This window comes from Macaca fascicularis, chromosome 15, assembly GCF_037993035.2.
Source record: "Macaca fascicularis isolate 582-1 chromosome 15, T2T-MFA8v1.1".
Lineage (NCBI taxonomy): Eukaryota > Metazoa > Chordata > Mammalia > Primates > Cercopithecidae > Macaca > Macaca fascicularis.
The window spans coordinates 15400251-15415995 of NC_088389.1; the positions used below are offsets into that span (position 1 = coordinate 15400251).

At 45.1% G+C, this 15745-nt stretch overlaps 1 protein-coding gene across 20 annotated transcripts in view; it reads right to left on the reverse strand.

Annotated features, from left to right (window-relative positions):
* Positions 1–15745, reverse strand: part of SPTAN1 (spectrin alpha, non-erythrocytic 1) — an 86404-nt gene that overhangs the window by 69301 nt on the left and 1358 nt on the right. For 11 of the 20 annotated variants that reach the window (XM_045373854.2, XM_074016360.1, XM_045373853.2 and 8 more), the window contains exons 2-3: positions 14251–14301; positions 2244–2483 (exon numbers count right to left, since the gene is read on the reverse strand). In XM_045373854.2, coding sequence (XP_045229789.1) covers positions 2244–2483; positions 14251–14283 — 273 coding nt within the window. In that variant the 5' untranslated portion in view covers positions 14284–14301. The remainder of the gene's footprint in view (positions 1–2243; positions 2484–14250; positions 14302–15745) is intronic. The other 9 variants (XM_005580722.3, XM_045373855.2, XM_074016361.1 and 6 more) reach the window with 1 other exon arrangement.

A 15745-nucleotide genomic window follows, 5' to 3' on the forward strand; every position in this document is an offset into this window, starting at 1 on the left:
GCCCTCTGAAAGCCTGGCCAGTGAGGGCCATCAATGGTCCTCACTCGCTGTTGAGAACTAACATTGTCAGTGGAAGATGCTACAAAATATCCCATTAATAATTTTTTTTTTTTTTTTTTGCTATCAGAAAATGAGCCTTTATGTGAACATCTGGTCCCTGCTAGAAATACAGAACTAATACTAACAGTTTTCTCAACATTCAGTGTGTACTCTTGAAAAATCCATCCATATTCACTCACACATGAGACTTTCTTTCACTTGCTTTAGAGGCCAGACTCTTTGACCCCGCCTACACTCCATTTCTCAATACCTCTTTTTCATCAAATACTAAGATGGGAAGGGGCCTGCCAGGCAGGGATTGTACCTAAAGCAGTGTTCTTCATTCTCTTCTTAGGTTACTGTAGTCAATTTTTTATAGTTAAAAAATCCATGGGCCCAACTACTGTTCTACTTGCTACCAAAGCAATTTTCTTTAAAAATCTTTCACCAAGGCCGGGCGTGGTGGCTCAAGCCTGTAATCCCAGCACTTTGGGAGGCTGAGACGGGCGGATCACGAGGTCAGGAGATCGAGACCATCCTGGCTAACACAGTGAAACCCCGTCTCTACTAAAAATACAAAAAACTAGCCGGGTGAGGTGGCGGGCGCCTGTAGTCCCAGCTACTCGGGAGGCTGAGGCAGGAGAATGGCGTAAACCTGGGAGGCAGAGCTTGCAGTTGAGCTGAGATCCGGCCACTGCACTCCAGCCTGGGCGGCAGAGCGAGACTCTGTCTCAAAAAAAAAAAAAAAAAGGGCCGGGCGCGGTGGCTCAAGCCTGTAATCCCAGCACTTTGGGAGGCCGAGACGGGCGGATCACGAGGTCAGGAGATCGAGACCATTCTGGCTGACATGGTGAAACCCCGTCTCTACTTTAAAAATACAAAAAAAAACTAGCCGGGCGAGGTGGCGGGCGCCTGTAGTCCCAGCTACTCGGGAGGCTGAGGCAGGAGAATGGCGTGAACCCGGGAGGCGGAGCTTGCAGTGAGCTGAGATCCGGCCACTGCACTCCAGCCTGGGCGGCAGAGCAAGACTGTCTCAACAACAACAAAAAAAATCTTTCACCAAAATAAGTAAGAAGAAAGGCTTTCCCTTTTTACAAAAAAAGTTCTGGTTGGGCACAGTGGCTCACGCCTGTAAATCCCAGCACTTTGGGAGGCTGAGGCGGGTGGATCACCTGAGGTCAGGAGTTTGAGACCTGCCTGGCAAACATGATGAAATCCTGTTTCTACTAAGGATACAAAAAATTAGCCGGGCGTGGTGGCACATGCCTACAATCCCAGCTACTCGGGAGGCTGAGGCAGGAGAATCGCTTGAATCTGGGAGGCGGAGGTTGCAGCGAGCTGAGACTGCACCATTGCACTCCAGCTTGGGCAACAAGAGCAAAATTCCGTCTCAAAAAAAAAAAAAAAAGAGTTTTAAATATATAATTTACATACCATAAGATTCACGCTTTGCTTTTGGTAAGATTTACCAAGTCTCTGAAAGGGACTAAAAAATGTAAGTATTTATTTTTTTGATATCTGACTCCAGAATAACTATAAATTTTTGCCAGCAACAACACTGTTATGCCTTTCTCAAAAACTCATTCCAGGCCAGGTGCAGTGGATCATGCCTGTAATCCCAGCACTTTGGGAGGCCAAGGTGGGCAGATCACCTGAGGTCAGGAGTTCAAGACCAGCCTGGCCAACATGACAAAACCCTATCTCTACTACAAATATAAGAATTAGCTGGGTAAGGTGGCAGGCACCTGTAATCCCAGCTACTTGGGAGGCTGAGGCTGGAGAATCACTTGAACCTGGGAGGTGGAGGTTGCAGTGAGCCGAGATCATATCATTGCACTCCAGTCTGGGCAACGTGAGTGAAACTCCGTCTCAGAAAACAAAAACAAAAACAAAACAAAACAAAAACCTCATTCCAAGAGATTAACCCAGAACTTTCCCGAAAAATGTTTAAAGATCACCAGTAGTATCAAGGCAGAGGTATGAGAACCATCAGTCTAAAGCATTCAGAAAAGACAATACCTGTAAGATTCCACATTCACCCTCACTAATACAATACGGGAAAACTGAGTTTGTCCTTCCTTATTATATTCTTCTTCTTGTCCAATCTCTCAAGGTCATAATTAAGTAACTTTCCTTGTCTGATTTTTGGGTAAGAACATTTGGGCTCTTGAATTTTGGCAGGAATCCCAGGAGATCAGACGTACCTGCAAGTTGGTTGGGTCTTTATAATTCTCATCAGATGCAATCTGAAGTTTTTCCTGTATCCATTTCTCCAGCTCTTCAGCATCTCTTTGAAAGAACTGGAATCGATAGGAATCTTCCAACTTCTGACGCCTAAGGGTTGAGAGTTCCTTGAAGCGGTGGTATCGGTCTAGGACCTGCTGCCGCCTCTCCTGGATGTCCTCTGCTGTTTCCAGCACTTTGACCCCACTTGGGTCCATTTTCTGAAATGACAAAATGCCCTGAGATAAGTACCAATAGGCACCAAAAGAGGTAAAAAAGAAATTAGCCTCTCTGAAGGAAAGAAAAAATTATCACGTAAACCCAGCAGACAAATGAATTGAGAAGACAGCTCCTTCTTAGGAACAATGAAGCCCAGACCTTATTCCTTTATTAAAAATGGCCATCCATTCCCCTGCAACATCTACCTACATAGGGCCCTCAGAAGATGCCTAACCCACACATGGCAAGGAAACCAAGTGAAAACTATGAATGGGAGAACTATGGTTTGTGCTGTCAATTCTACAAAGGATTCAAGGATTCAGAGGAAACAGCAATTGTGGTATTCAAATAATTGTTGATAAGTCCATTCAGAATTCCTTTCAGGCAGGGCGTGTGGTGGTTCATGCTTGTAATCCCAACACTTTGGGAGGCCAAAGTGGCAGACTGCTTGACTCCAGGAGTTCAAGAGCAGCCTGGGCAACAAGGTGAAACACCACCTCTACTAAAAATACAAAAAAATAGCTGGGCATGGTGCTGTGTGCCTATGGTACCAGCTACTCAGGAGGCTAAGGCAGGAGGATCCCCTGAGCCCAGGAGTTCAAGACTGCAGCAAGCCATCATTGCACCACTGCACTCCGGGCTGGGTAACAAAACAAAACAAAAACCGAAAACAAAGAATATGCCATTTTATCCTCTAACTAATTAAGGAACACAGAAGAAAATATAGATTAATGCCAAAAAGCTTCCGAATTTGTCAGTAACATGTGACCTCACACTAGCCACCTTCCCTCTCCATGCATCAATTTCCTACAGTGACTAAAATGTCAGGAAAAACGACATGGTCTCAAGTCTCTTCAAACTTTAAAATTACAGTCTATAGAGAGGTGTCCGGGTTCAGTAAGGAAGCAGAACAGATAAGCCTGCTGGTCCCTTCTAGCTATTGTTCTACAATGTATAAAAGGTATAAAATTGTGTTACCCTGGAAACATCTGGGAGTTCTTTCCTTTATCCTGTTGCCTATCCCAAGACAGAAATAAAAGGGTGAGTTGGCTAAGAGTTAGGAATGAAACCTGTCAAGAGCGCTGCCCCATATCCACCTAGCAGGTAAACAGCAAGAGATAGCTGAGGTCAGAGTTTCCAGCTAGTGCCCCAGCTCTGTAGGGATTCAAGCAGTTCTCATTGGTGGTAGGAAGGCACTATCTGTGCCTGATCAGCTCTGAAGACTGCCTTTCTAAGAGACCACCTTCCTGGAGAAGTGTAGATGAGCTGATTTTAGTCATATCACCATTCCTTTAAATTATTCTCGGCCGGGCGCGGTGGCTCATGCCTGTAATCCCAGCACTTTGGGAGGCCGAGACAGGCGGATCACGAGGTCAGGAGATTGAGACAATCCTGGCTAACACGGTGAAACCCCGTCTCTACGAAAAATACAAAAAATTAGCCGGGCACGGTGGCGGGCACCTGTAGTCCCAGCTACACGGGAGGCTGAGGCAGGAGAATGGCATGAACCCGGGAGGCAGAGCTTGCAGTGAGTGGAGATCGTGCCACTGCACTCCAGCCTGGGTGACAGAACGAGACTCCATCTCAAAAATAAATAAATAAATAAAAATAAATTATTCTCTACATATCAACTCTGTATTTTTGTTGTATTATTGTTTTTCCACAGTCCAAAATTTTTTATACTCTAAAAGGAGACATTCTTCGCCATGCCACTCCCAAACCTTTCATGGCTCCTTTCTTTTTTTTTTGTTTGAGACGGCATCTTGCTCAGTCACCAGGCTGGAGTGCAATGGCATCATCTCGGCTCACTGCCCTCTGCCTTCAGGGTTCAAGTAATTCTCCTGCCTCAGCCTCCCGAGTAGCTGGGACTACAGGCCCACACCACCATGGCCGGCTAATTTTTGTATTTTTAGTAGAGATGGGGTTTCACCATGTTGGCCAGACTGGTCTCGATCTCTTGACCTCATGATCTGCCCGCCTCGGCCTCCTAAAGGGCTGGGATTACAGGCGTGAGCCACCGCGCCCAACCTATGGCTTCCTTCTGACAGAGGAAAGAACTCACCTCTTGAGCAGGACCTTCACAAACTGGCCCAACACGCCTGCCTGGTATTATCTCTCACCCATGCCCCCTACCCTTGTGGCGGACAGAAGTATTCTTTCTGCTCCAAAATGCGTAATTCCCTTTAAAACCCCAAGCATGTGCACACGCTTCCTTTGTCTAGAATATTCTATGACTCTTCTTTGCCTAGATAGCGCTTATTTATTTATATCTCAACACCCAGCTGAAATGGGTAAACTGCAGGATCCTGACTCTTTACTAAACTGTAACCAATGTTCCTGCCTTCCCTCCTTCTCAGATGTAATCACTTTTCTCTTCAAATTTGCAAAGCACTTGTACATATATCCTAAGGCATGATTACACCGAGCAACCTAATCTTTGTATCCCTGATTTTTATTTATTTATTTATTTTTGAGACAGGGCCTTACTTTGCTGCTGCCCAGGATGGAGTGCAATCACGGGTCACTGCAACCTCAACCTCCCCAGTTCAAGTGAACCTTCCACCTCAGCCTCCCAAGTAGCTGTGACTATGGGTCCATACCACCATGACTGGTTAATTTTTTTTTTTTTTTTGAGACGGACTCTTGCTCTGTCTCCAGGTTAGAGTGCAGTGGCACGATCTTGGCTCATTGCAACCTCCACCTCCCAGGTTCAAGCAATTCTCCTGCCTCAGTCTCCCAAGTAGCTGGGATTATAGGCGCCCATCATGGTGACTGGTTAATTTTTGTATTTTTAGTAGAGACAGGATTTCATTATGTTGCCCAGGCTGGTCTTGAACTCCTGACCTCGTGATCCACCCGCCCTGGCCTCCCAAAGTGCTGGGATTACAGGCGTGAGCCACCATGCACAGCCATGACTGGCTAATTTTAAAATTTTTTTTGTAGAGATAGGGTTTTGCTATGTTGCCTAGGATGGTCTGGAACTCCTGGGCTCAAATGATCCTCCCACCTCAGTCTTCCAAAGTGCTAAGATTATAGGTGTAAGCCACCATGTCCGGCCCTGTATCCCTGATTTCTAGCATACAGAGGTCATTAAGAAATGTTGGTGGCCGGGCGCGGTGGCTCAAGCCTGTAATCCCAGCACTTTGGGAGGCCAAGACGGGCGGATCACGAGGTCAGGAGATCGAGACCATCCTGGCTAACACGGTGAAACCCTGTCTCTACTAAAAAATACAAAAAACTAGCCGGGCGCGGTGGCGGGCGCCTGTAGTCCCAGCTACTTGGGAGGCTGAGGCAGGAGAATGGCGTGAACCCGGGAGGCGGAGCTTGCAGTGAGCTGAGATCCGGCCACTGCACTCCAGCCTGGGCGGCAGAGCGAGACTCCGTCTCAAAAAAAAAAAAAAAAAAAAAAGAAATGTTGGTTAAATAGGCCGGGCGCCATGGTTCACATCTGCAATCCCAGCACTTTGGGAGGCTGAGGTGGGCAGACTGCTTGAGCCCAGAAATTTGAGAACAGCCTAGGTAATATGGCTAAACCCTGGCTCTTAAAAAAAAGTATCCAGGCATGGTGGCAGGTGCTGTAGTCGCACCACTGCACTCCAGCCTGGGTGACAGAATGAGACCCTGTCTCAAAAAAAAAAAAAAAAAGAAAAAGAAATGTTGGTTGAATAAATAATCAAGTCCATGCTGAGTGTTGCAGCTGCTGTGCAGCAGCAGACCTGAATTCATTTGTAAGGGGGAGGGAGAGAGCTCCATAATGAATCTTTCAGTTCCCATATTGTAAAATTGGAATTCTATCCAGTTAAGTGCTAGATTCGTGACAAGAATGACAAATAAAGAATGTGCTGACTAAAGCTACACAACTAGGTGTCAACCTAATGACTAAATCGGAATTACCAATCTTGGATTGACCACATGGCAGTATACTCTGAGAAAGTGGCTGGTTTTTATTTTTTTGTTTGTTTTTTAGGCAGGGTCTCACTCTGTTGCCCAGGCTGGAGTGCAGTGATACAATCTTGGCTCACTACAACCTTGCCTCTTTGGCTCCAGTGATCCTCCCATCTCAGCCTCCTAAGTAGCTAGGGCTACAGGCGGGTGCCACCACACCTGGATAATTTTTATATTTTTTGTACAAACGGGGTTACACCACGTTGCCCAGGCTAGTCTCGAACTCCTGGACTCAAGTGATCCACCCACCTCAGTCTCCCAAAGTGCTGGGATTACAGCTGTGAGCCACTGCACTGGCCTATTTTCTACTCTTAAAACAGACGTCAAGTCCTTAAAACTAAAAACTGGGGGTGACCTTGAAAATCTTAATGTGTGCTCAGAGCGTTTCTGTAATAATATTTAATGATAACAGGCAGTTCTAGTTTACACTGCTGCCCTAAGTCTGTCAGCCTATTTTGGAGAAGGTTGATTTCTGATGAGGATCCTGACAAGGATCACTATCATCACACTTACTAGAAGGTAAACATGACTTCACTCAGTCACCTTCCAGTTGTCTCCTCCAGCTGTATCTCACATCAAACTCCCTCACCAACCCCAATTACAGGCCCTGGACAGGGTCCATTTGAAAGCTCAAAAAGTTCCCTTTCTCAGGAGTGCGCTCTTCTCTCCCACTCCCAACCCTACCATCTAATATCATACAGATCTCGGCTGGGCGCGGTGACTAACGCCTGTAATCCTAGCACTTTGGGAAGCCGAGGCAGGTGGATCACAAGGTCAGGAGCTTGAGACCAGCCTGGCCAACATGGTGAAACCATATCTCTACTAAAAATACAAAAATTAGCCAGGTGTGGTAGCATGCGCCTGTAGTCCCAGCTACTTGGGGCTGAGGCAGAAGAATCACTTGAACTTGGGAGGCGGAGGTTGTGATGAGCCAAGATTGCGCCACTGCACTCCAGCCTCTTAAAAATATATATAAAAAACAAATCATATAGATCTCTCAGAGTCCAAAGCAAATGCCTCGTCCTCTATGAAGTCTTTCTGAATCAGAAGTCTCCACTCCCTGACCACCCACCCTTATCATTCACCTTACAACACTGCCACATTCTGCCATGAAATTATCATGTTCTCCCTACCACATTCATAAGTTCTTTAAGGAACAATAAAGAAGATCATATTTTACTCCTACTGTCTGGGCACAGAACTCAGGACTTGGCACATATTATAGATCCAATTATATTCAGAGCTTGGAAATAAACTGCCATTGTTTTATTTTTATTTATTTATTTATTTTTTTTTTTGAGACGGAGTCTTGCTCTGTAGCCCGGGCTGGAGTGCAGTGGCCGGATCTCAGCTCACTGCAAGCTCCGCCTCCCGGGTTTACGCCATTCTCCTGCCTCAGCCTCCGGAGTAGCTGGGACTACAGGCGCCTGCCACCTCGCCCGGCTAGTTTTTTGTATTTTTAGTAGAGACGGGGTTTCACCGTGTTAGCCAGGATGGTCTCGATCTCCTGACCTCATGATCCGCCCGTCTCGGCCTCCCAAAGTGCTGGGATTACAGGCTTGAGCCACCGCGCCCGGCCAATCGTTTTATAATTAAGTAGTCGGGAGACAGGTAATCTAGCAAGCAAGCTGCAAAGCCCAGGGTGACCTGGGATCCTCCGGTTCCCAGAATATGGCACACTAGAACCAGTGATTCTTAACATGATTAGAGTTGACATACTCTTTTTTTCACCTCGCCTGGCTAATTTTTTGTATTTTTAGTAGAGATGGGGTTTCACCGTATTAGCCAGGATGGTCTCAATCTCTTGACCTCGTGATCCGCCCACCTTGGCCTCCCAAAGAGCTGGGATTACAGGCATGAGCCACCCTGCCCGGTCTTTTTTTTTTTTTTTGAGATGGAATTTCACTCTGTCGCCAGGCTGGAGTGCGATGGCGCGATCTCGGCTCGCAGCAACCTCGACCTCCAGGGTCAAGCGATTATCCTGCCTCAGTCTCCCAAGTAGCTGGGACTACAATTACACACCACCATGCTCAGCTAATTTTTGCATGTCTTTTCTTTTTAGTAGACACAAGCTTTCACTATGTTGGCCAGGACGATCTTGATCTCTTGACCTCGTGGTCCACCCGCCTCGGCCTCCCATAGGGCTGGGATTACAGGTGTGAGTCACCACACTTGGCCGACATATTATTTATTGATGGCTGTTTGGTTATTTACTAGTTCCTTTCACTCCTTTTTTTTTTTTTTTTTTTTTTTTTGAGATGGAGTCTTACTCTGTCGCCCAGGCTGGAATGCAGTGATGCTAGCTGGGCTCACAGCAACATCCGCCTCCCAGGTTCAAGTGATTCTCCCGCCTCAGCCTCCCCAGTAGTTGGGATTACAGGCACCTGCCACCACGCCCAACTAATTTTTGTACTTTTGTAGAGACTGTGTTTCACCATATTGGACAGACTGGTCTTGAACTGACCTCAGGCGATCCACCCGCCTCGGCCTCCCAAAGTGCTGGGATTACAGACGTGAGCCACAGCGCCCGGCCTTCACTCCCTCTTTATTAGTTCCTTTTCATATCCCCACTTTGGAGTGAAAAAACAGTGAGGCAGACGTGGTGGCTTACACCTGTAATCCCAATACTTTGGGAGGCCGAGGAGGGCGGATCACCTGAGGTCAGGAGTTTGAGACCAGCCTGGCCAACATGGTAAAACTCTGTCTCTACTAAAAATACCAAAATTAGCTGGGTGTGGTGGCACATGCCTGTAGTCCCATCTACTCAGGAGACTGGAGCTGGAGAATCGCTTGAGCCTGGGAGGCGGAGTTTGCAGTGAGCCAAGATCAAGCCCCTGCACCCCAGTCTGGGTGACAGAGCTAGACTCCGTGTCAAAAAAAAAAAAAAAAAGGTGGGTGCCATGGCTCACACCTGTAATCCTACCACTTTGAGGCCGAAGGGGGTGGATTGCCTGAGTTCAGGAGTTCGAGACCAGCCTGAGCAACACGGTGGAACCCCATCTCTACTAAAAATACAAAAATTAGCCAGGCATAGTGGCGCACACCTGTAGTACCAGCTACCTGGGAGGCTGAGGCAGGAGAATCGCTTGAACCCGGGAGGCGGAGGTTGCAGTGAGCCAAGATCGCGCCACTGCACTCTAGCCTGGGCGACAAAAAAGCAAGAGTCCGTCTCAAAAAACAAAAACAAAAACAAAAAACAGTCAAAATTATTTAAGACTGAGTCTTAGTAAACAATTAGGGTTAGACTCATTTATTTATATATTTCCTTTGTTCTCAACCCTCAGGCAACAGTTAAGATGGAAAAACATTGAGAAATTATGCGTCTGGCCGGGCGCGGTGGCTCACGCCTGTAATCCCAGCACTTTGGGAGGCCGAGACGGGCGGATCACGAGGTCAGGAGATCGAGACCATCCTGGCTAACACGGTGAAACCCCGTCTCTACTAAAAAATACAAAAAACTAGCCGGGCGAGGTGGCGGGCGCCTGTAGTCCCAGCTACTCGGGAGGCTGAGGCAGGAGAATGGCGTGAACCCGGGAGGCGGAGCTTGCAGTGAGCTGAGATCCGGCCACTGCACTCCAGCCTGGGCGGCAGAGCGAGACTCCGTCTCAAAAAAAAAAAAAAAAAAAAAAAAAAAGAGAAATTATGCGTCTAATTTGTTTGCTTACAAAATATTCTTGTAAAGAAATTTTCCGGCCGGGCGCGGTGGCTCAAGCCTGTAATCCCAGCACTTTGGGAGGCCGAGGCGGGTGGATCACGAGGTCAAGAGATCGAGACTATCCTGGCTAACATGGTGAAACCCCGTCTCTACTAAAAAATACAAAAAACTAGCCGGGCGTGGTGGTGGGCGCCTGTAGTCTCAGCTACTTGGGAGGCTGAGGCGGGAGAATGGCGTGAACCCGGGAGGCGGAGCTTGCAGTGAGCCGAGATCACGCCACTGCACTCCAGCCTGGGAGACACAGCGAGATTCCGTCTCAAAAAAAAAAAAAAAAAGAAATTTTCCAGGGAAGGTATAGCTACACATGGAACAATAACGACACTGTACACGAGCTCCTGAAAGAGATGGAAGTCTCCAGGATTCGAGTGTACGGTGCTGTTCTGCCTCCTATCACAGGAGTCACTGCATTTCTAAAATTCTTTACTGCTACGGAAATTAAGAAATCACATTTGGGAGCATCCCTTTATGATGAGAAGAAAATCTCCATCATAATATTGCAAAGGTTCCACCTGAGCAAGTCCCCCTGCTTGGGCGCAGCTTGCTGATTTGATCCTACCAATCCAGAGAGACAGTTCAGCAAGGCCCCGCTGAAATTAACCAACCTAAAAGGCCCTCTTTGTCACCCCAGTGAAGTAGAACAAGTCAATTCTATACCAAGTGCTTTGGTCAGGCAATAATGGACTTTTCTTTCCTGCAGTAGATCAGCTGACGTCAGTAGGTGGGAGGTCTGCCAAGCCACAACAGGCTGTCTCTGGGGAGCTGGGTATCTGAAAGTCACCAATGTGCTCCCACTGCAGTCAGCATTCAGTATTTTCACTTGTGCAATTACAGGAGACACCAAAAAAGATTATGGGTAAGAGTTTCGCCGCTCTTAACCTGATAGGGCGCTGTCTCTTGTTTATCTACACGAGTTCCAGTTTCTTTTTGCTCCTAAAAGGATCATTTCTGCAGACTACATTAAACACAGGAGAATTCTCATAAATATCATTAAGAATTCCTGCCATCCAAAGGTGCCACAACCTTTTACCGGAAACTGTCAGAGTTACTGAAATGTCAACTCTGCCTGGGCGCGCCACATTCCTTCCACAACTGAGGCTGCATGCTGCAAGCACCCCACCCCTTCCCTGGCATATGCAGCAGACTGATAAGGCCGACTTCACAGAGAATGTTCCAGGCTGTTCCCAGCCATATGGGATTAACGCCTTTTGAGAGCGCCAGAAAGGAAAAATCTGGGAAACGTGCCATTAAAAAACAAACTCCAATCTTACTAGCCTATCTATCAGTTCCACTAACTGCCTAAAAACCACAACAGAGACGACTTCCTAGGAATGCAATCAACTGATTGCTTATCTCAAAGGAGCCGGCTGTCTTTGATTTTGCCAATCAAGTCCGTTCACATGGAGACTGAAGGAGGGGAAATAAAGTGCTAAGTATATTCTCTACATGTTTAAGGACAACTTCTCATTTAAGGTAACTTAAAAAAAAAGGTATATATTTGCAAAATATTATTAGAGAAGACTGAAGACACAGGCTACAAATGCTGCAATGCAGCAAACGTTAGCTGCATCATTCAGCAAGTAATGTGAATCTCAGGGGGATAAAACAGGAATTACAACCATGTCCTCTATTGTAATAAATAAAATGAACTTGTCAGCATTCTTACAATACTGCCAGATCTCAGAAGAGTGGGGTCTAAAGATATGAATCTTGGTTAGAAATTTCTAATTTAATCCAAAGATATAGCATGCTTCAGAATGATCCATATCAAACACAAACTTATACACAATATCAACTGAAAATGGATTCCTACAAAAGAGATTAGACCTGAATATCTTTGTCTTCTTGATGAATGTCAAGAGACAGCTGTTTCAGGCAGTTCTTGGTATTTGGGGAATTTTCACTTCTCAAATAAAAATTTGGGGGTATTTGGGGGCATAAAATTTGGGGGTATAAAAAATTGGGGGGTATTTATGGGATATATAGCTATATCCCCTTGTATAGGCAGAGGCAGTGGGTGGGAATCACACTGCGTTAAGCAATACAAAAGACTGCAGATACAAACATTTTCGAACCAAAGGTCAAATGCTTTGGACTCTGTAAACCTGGCACCTGCAGTGAATGGTTTAGGATGCCCTCACGCAGACCTTAGTAGAAGAATTCGGCAGTTTCTCTATGGAATCCCAAAAGAGAGAATCATAGCGAGACTGAAAGGAGTCTCTATTAAAAACAAAGCATTGGGATTGCCATTCTTTCAGCAAGCTGAATGTACTGGATGTAAGAGGCACTTGGAATACTACAAAATGAATTCTGATTCTCAGGCAGGACACCGCTAGACATAGTTTTGCAAGAAAGGGATTTTTAGGGACTAAGAGGATGAACGGTCATTTGGTCATTTGGTTATGGAAAAATTCATAATCATCATCCAAAGCAAAAGGTCACAGAAATCATTCATCAGTTGTTTTTGTTGCTTAGTCAGAACCCAAATGTGCAGAACCGACAATGTCTTTTTTCTGTGGCTTAGGATGCCAGCCTATTACTAAATTTTAGATTTGCAAAGCAAGAGAACTATATCCATGGATGTGGAAGGGCTTCCCTAAGAACAAACCACCAAATAATTGATTAGCACTCATAAAATTGTATACCAGTTGATTCTCAGGTCAAACAAAATTAACTCAAAACCAGCTTAGCTGCAGATTTTAGTGGCAGATTTGATGGTAAGCAGAGAGGTCAATAATACATAAAGGATGACTGAACACCATAAATAAAAACAAGTATTTTTGCTTAAACCACATTCCAAATCAGGATTGTGGATCAGCATGTCAGCTTTCAAACTGATTAATTCATTTCAACTTGTTAGCGCAATTGTGCAGAGGTGAGCAGGGACTTAGCTTTAAGAAAGCAAAAGATTCATACTGCATTGCATCAAAATCCAGAAATGCAGAGCAATATTGAGAAAACTTACTTCTGAACGCTTCCCAAATACTATCTTGCTGCTACTTACCTTTTAACCTGCAAAATTCAGATGAGAGGTATTTAAGTTCCTTATTGTTACTATGACTCAAAACAGGAAATGGTTACAATGTGGCCCATTTTTATAAACCTCATTTAAATAAATAACTCATCTGATTTATAAAAAGGCCTGCCTTGGATTTATCACCTATAATCACTAGAAATTTCCAAGGTTTATATTTCTTATTTTGAGATATCAAGATACTGAATTTTTTTTTTTAAAGGTCCAATTTAGAAAACAAAGACTGTACACAAATAAAACAAATAAAGAGAGCTGTTTATTTACTTATTTTTTTGAGACGGAGTCTTGCACTGTCCCTGGGCTGGAGTGCAATGGTGCAATCTCGGCTGATTGCAACCTCCACCTCCAAGGTTAAAGCGATTCTCCTGCCTCAGCTTCCCCAGTAGCTGGGATTACAGGGGCCCGCCACCACACCCGGCTAATGTATTTGTATTTTTAGTAGAGACGGGGTTTCACTATGCTGGCCAGGCTGGTCTCGAACTCCTGACCTCATCATCTGCCCGCCTTGGCCTCCCAAAGCACTGGGATTACAGGCATGAGCCACCACACCCTGCCGGACAGCTGTTTTTTAAACATGAAAAGGGAAGCTCTATTTTATTATAGAAATTGTGGTGGAAGAAGTCAATGGAACAGGAAACAAGCCCAAGTTTACAATATTTGTCAAATTTTAAAAACAATTTTTACTATGTATTTTTCCCAAATATCTAGGATAATCTGTTTTGCCCCTTGGTTCTTAAAAACCAAGTAGCCACCAATAAAAAGTCAGCAAACACTACATGCAAACACCATAATGGTGATAAGAAATTAATATATTCATGCCTTAAAGAGAGAGAGGTTAAAGAAAAAAAAAAAAAGGGAAGGCTTTGAAAATTTTCAAGTAAATTTACTAATACTTCTGATAATTTAACACCAAAAAAACCCCAAACAAATCCTAAACAATTTGTTTAACAGAAACATCATGCAGGCAGGGTTTTTTCCCCCTCTTTGGTTCATTCAACCTCTTTGACACAAATATGCCTTCACTGCAAGCCAGGCAAAACCAAAAAGGCAACCCGTTTTCTGCATGCTGGTCAAATACCTGTACTCTGCGTTTACGAAACGATGACAACATGATGGAGGAATGTGGAGTCTAAAGAGGGAGGGGGAAGAGCAAGATAACAAGCTTCTAAGGGCAAATGGAACAAAATTATGAAGAAAACAGATATTTAAAAACATACGAATACAGATTAAAAATCCAACTTCAGATATTTTCTCAGTGTCTTCTCTCTGACATTCTGTATAGCGTCTAAATCCCACAAGGGATTTAAAATGTGGAAAGAAAACCAAGGTTCCCAGGTCTCGGCAGTTACTATCTGGATATGCTGCACTGGTCAAGTCTCACTCTCTTTTGGGTCTCAATTTCCCCACTTGTCAAAGTAATAATACTGAATATACTTTTTCAAACTAAACACGCCCTCCTCCTGAGGATCCCAGGACAAGATGATTCCTAAATCCCCTTCCATTCAGCAATAAAAGAGCATGACTGCATGAAATTATCACAAAGTAGAACTCAAGCCACAAAGATCTGACTTGGGCCTAGCTTGCCAGTACACTTACTTCACAAAATACTATTTCCTGTTCAAAATTGGTACAAGAGGAATATGCAAAAAAGGTGGAAGAGAGGTGATGGTTCACAGCACAGCTGCTCCAGTCAAGTGGCCCCAAGTGATGAACTATGCGGTCCTCCTCCTCCTCCGCATTCCTGGAGTCAGCATTTGCCACTAGGGCGTTGCATTCTACAGTACAGCCGCAGCTGATAATGCTGCAACAGACCTGAGTGCCTAACTAGCGGGATCCTTGCATAGCCCACGGAGGACTGATTACAAAGGCAGGCCAGCCTTGAACACATTATCCATTCTTAGTGTAGATTCCGCAGTGACAGGACATGGGGGACTATTCCTGAGATCCACTTTTCAGGATGTGCAGTTGACCCCCCACTTTGGATGAAGGCAGGTAAGAAAAAAGCAGAAAAAACTTTAACCCAGGGAACCAAAAGACATACTTAAAACGGCTCTCCCCATGTCCACCTCTTCATCAGATTGCTTGACAGGCTTACACTGTAGCCTATGACATATCCAATTTCTCCAATTATTAGATGGCTACAAAACACACTGCCAAGACCAAAGCGTATCAGAGAATCAGTTACTAGGCTGATGGTTTGCCATAAGAACTGCTTCACACTTGTCCAGGATGAAGCAAATCCTCCTTTCCAGTTTCTCCATCTAGGTCCCTGGATACCAGTTAACACACTTTGAGGCTCCCTTTGAGTAATTATTGGCCCAGTTACTGAAAAAGGTTTATTGCTAATTTCCTGCACAGAGGCCCTTACTGCAGCACTTCTTTCTCCCCGTAGCACATATTAAACTTTGACTTCAATTTGACCTTTCAAAATCTAAGACATTAGCTAGCTGCAATGAAAGGGAAAATAAATGACTAGTTAAGGAGTCGGAACCTTGGCTCAATGGCTTCATATAGCTGAGTGTTCCTGCTGCTATTCCCAAGATTTTCTGTTTCCTGGCTCCAAGACACCCCCA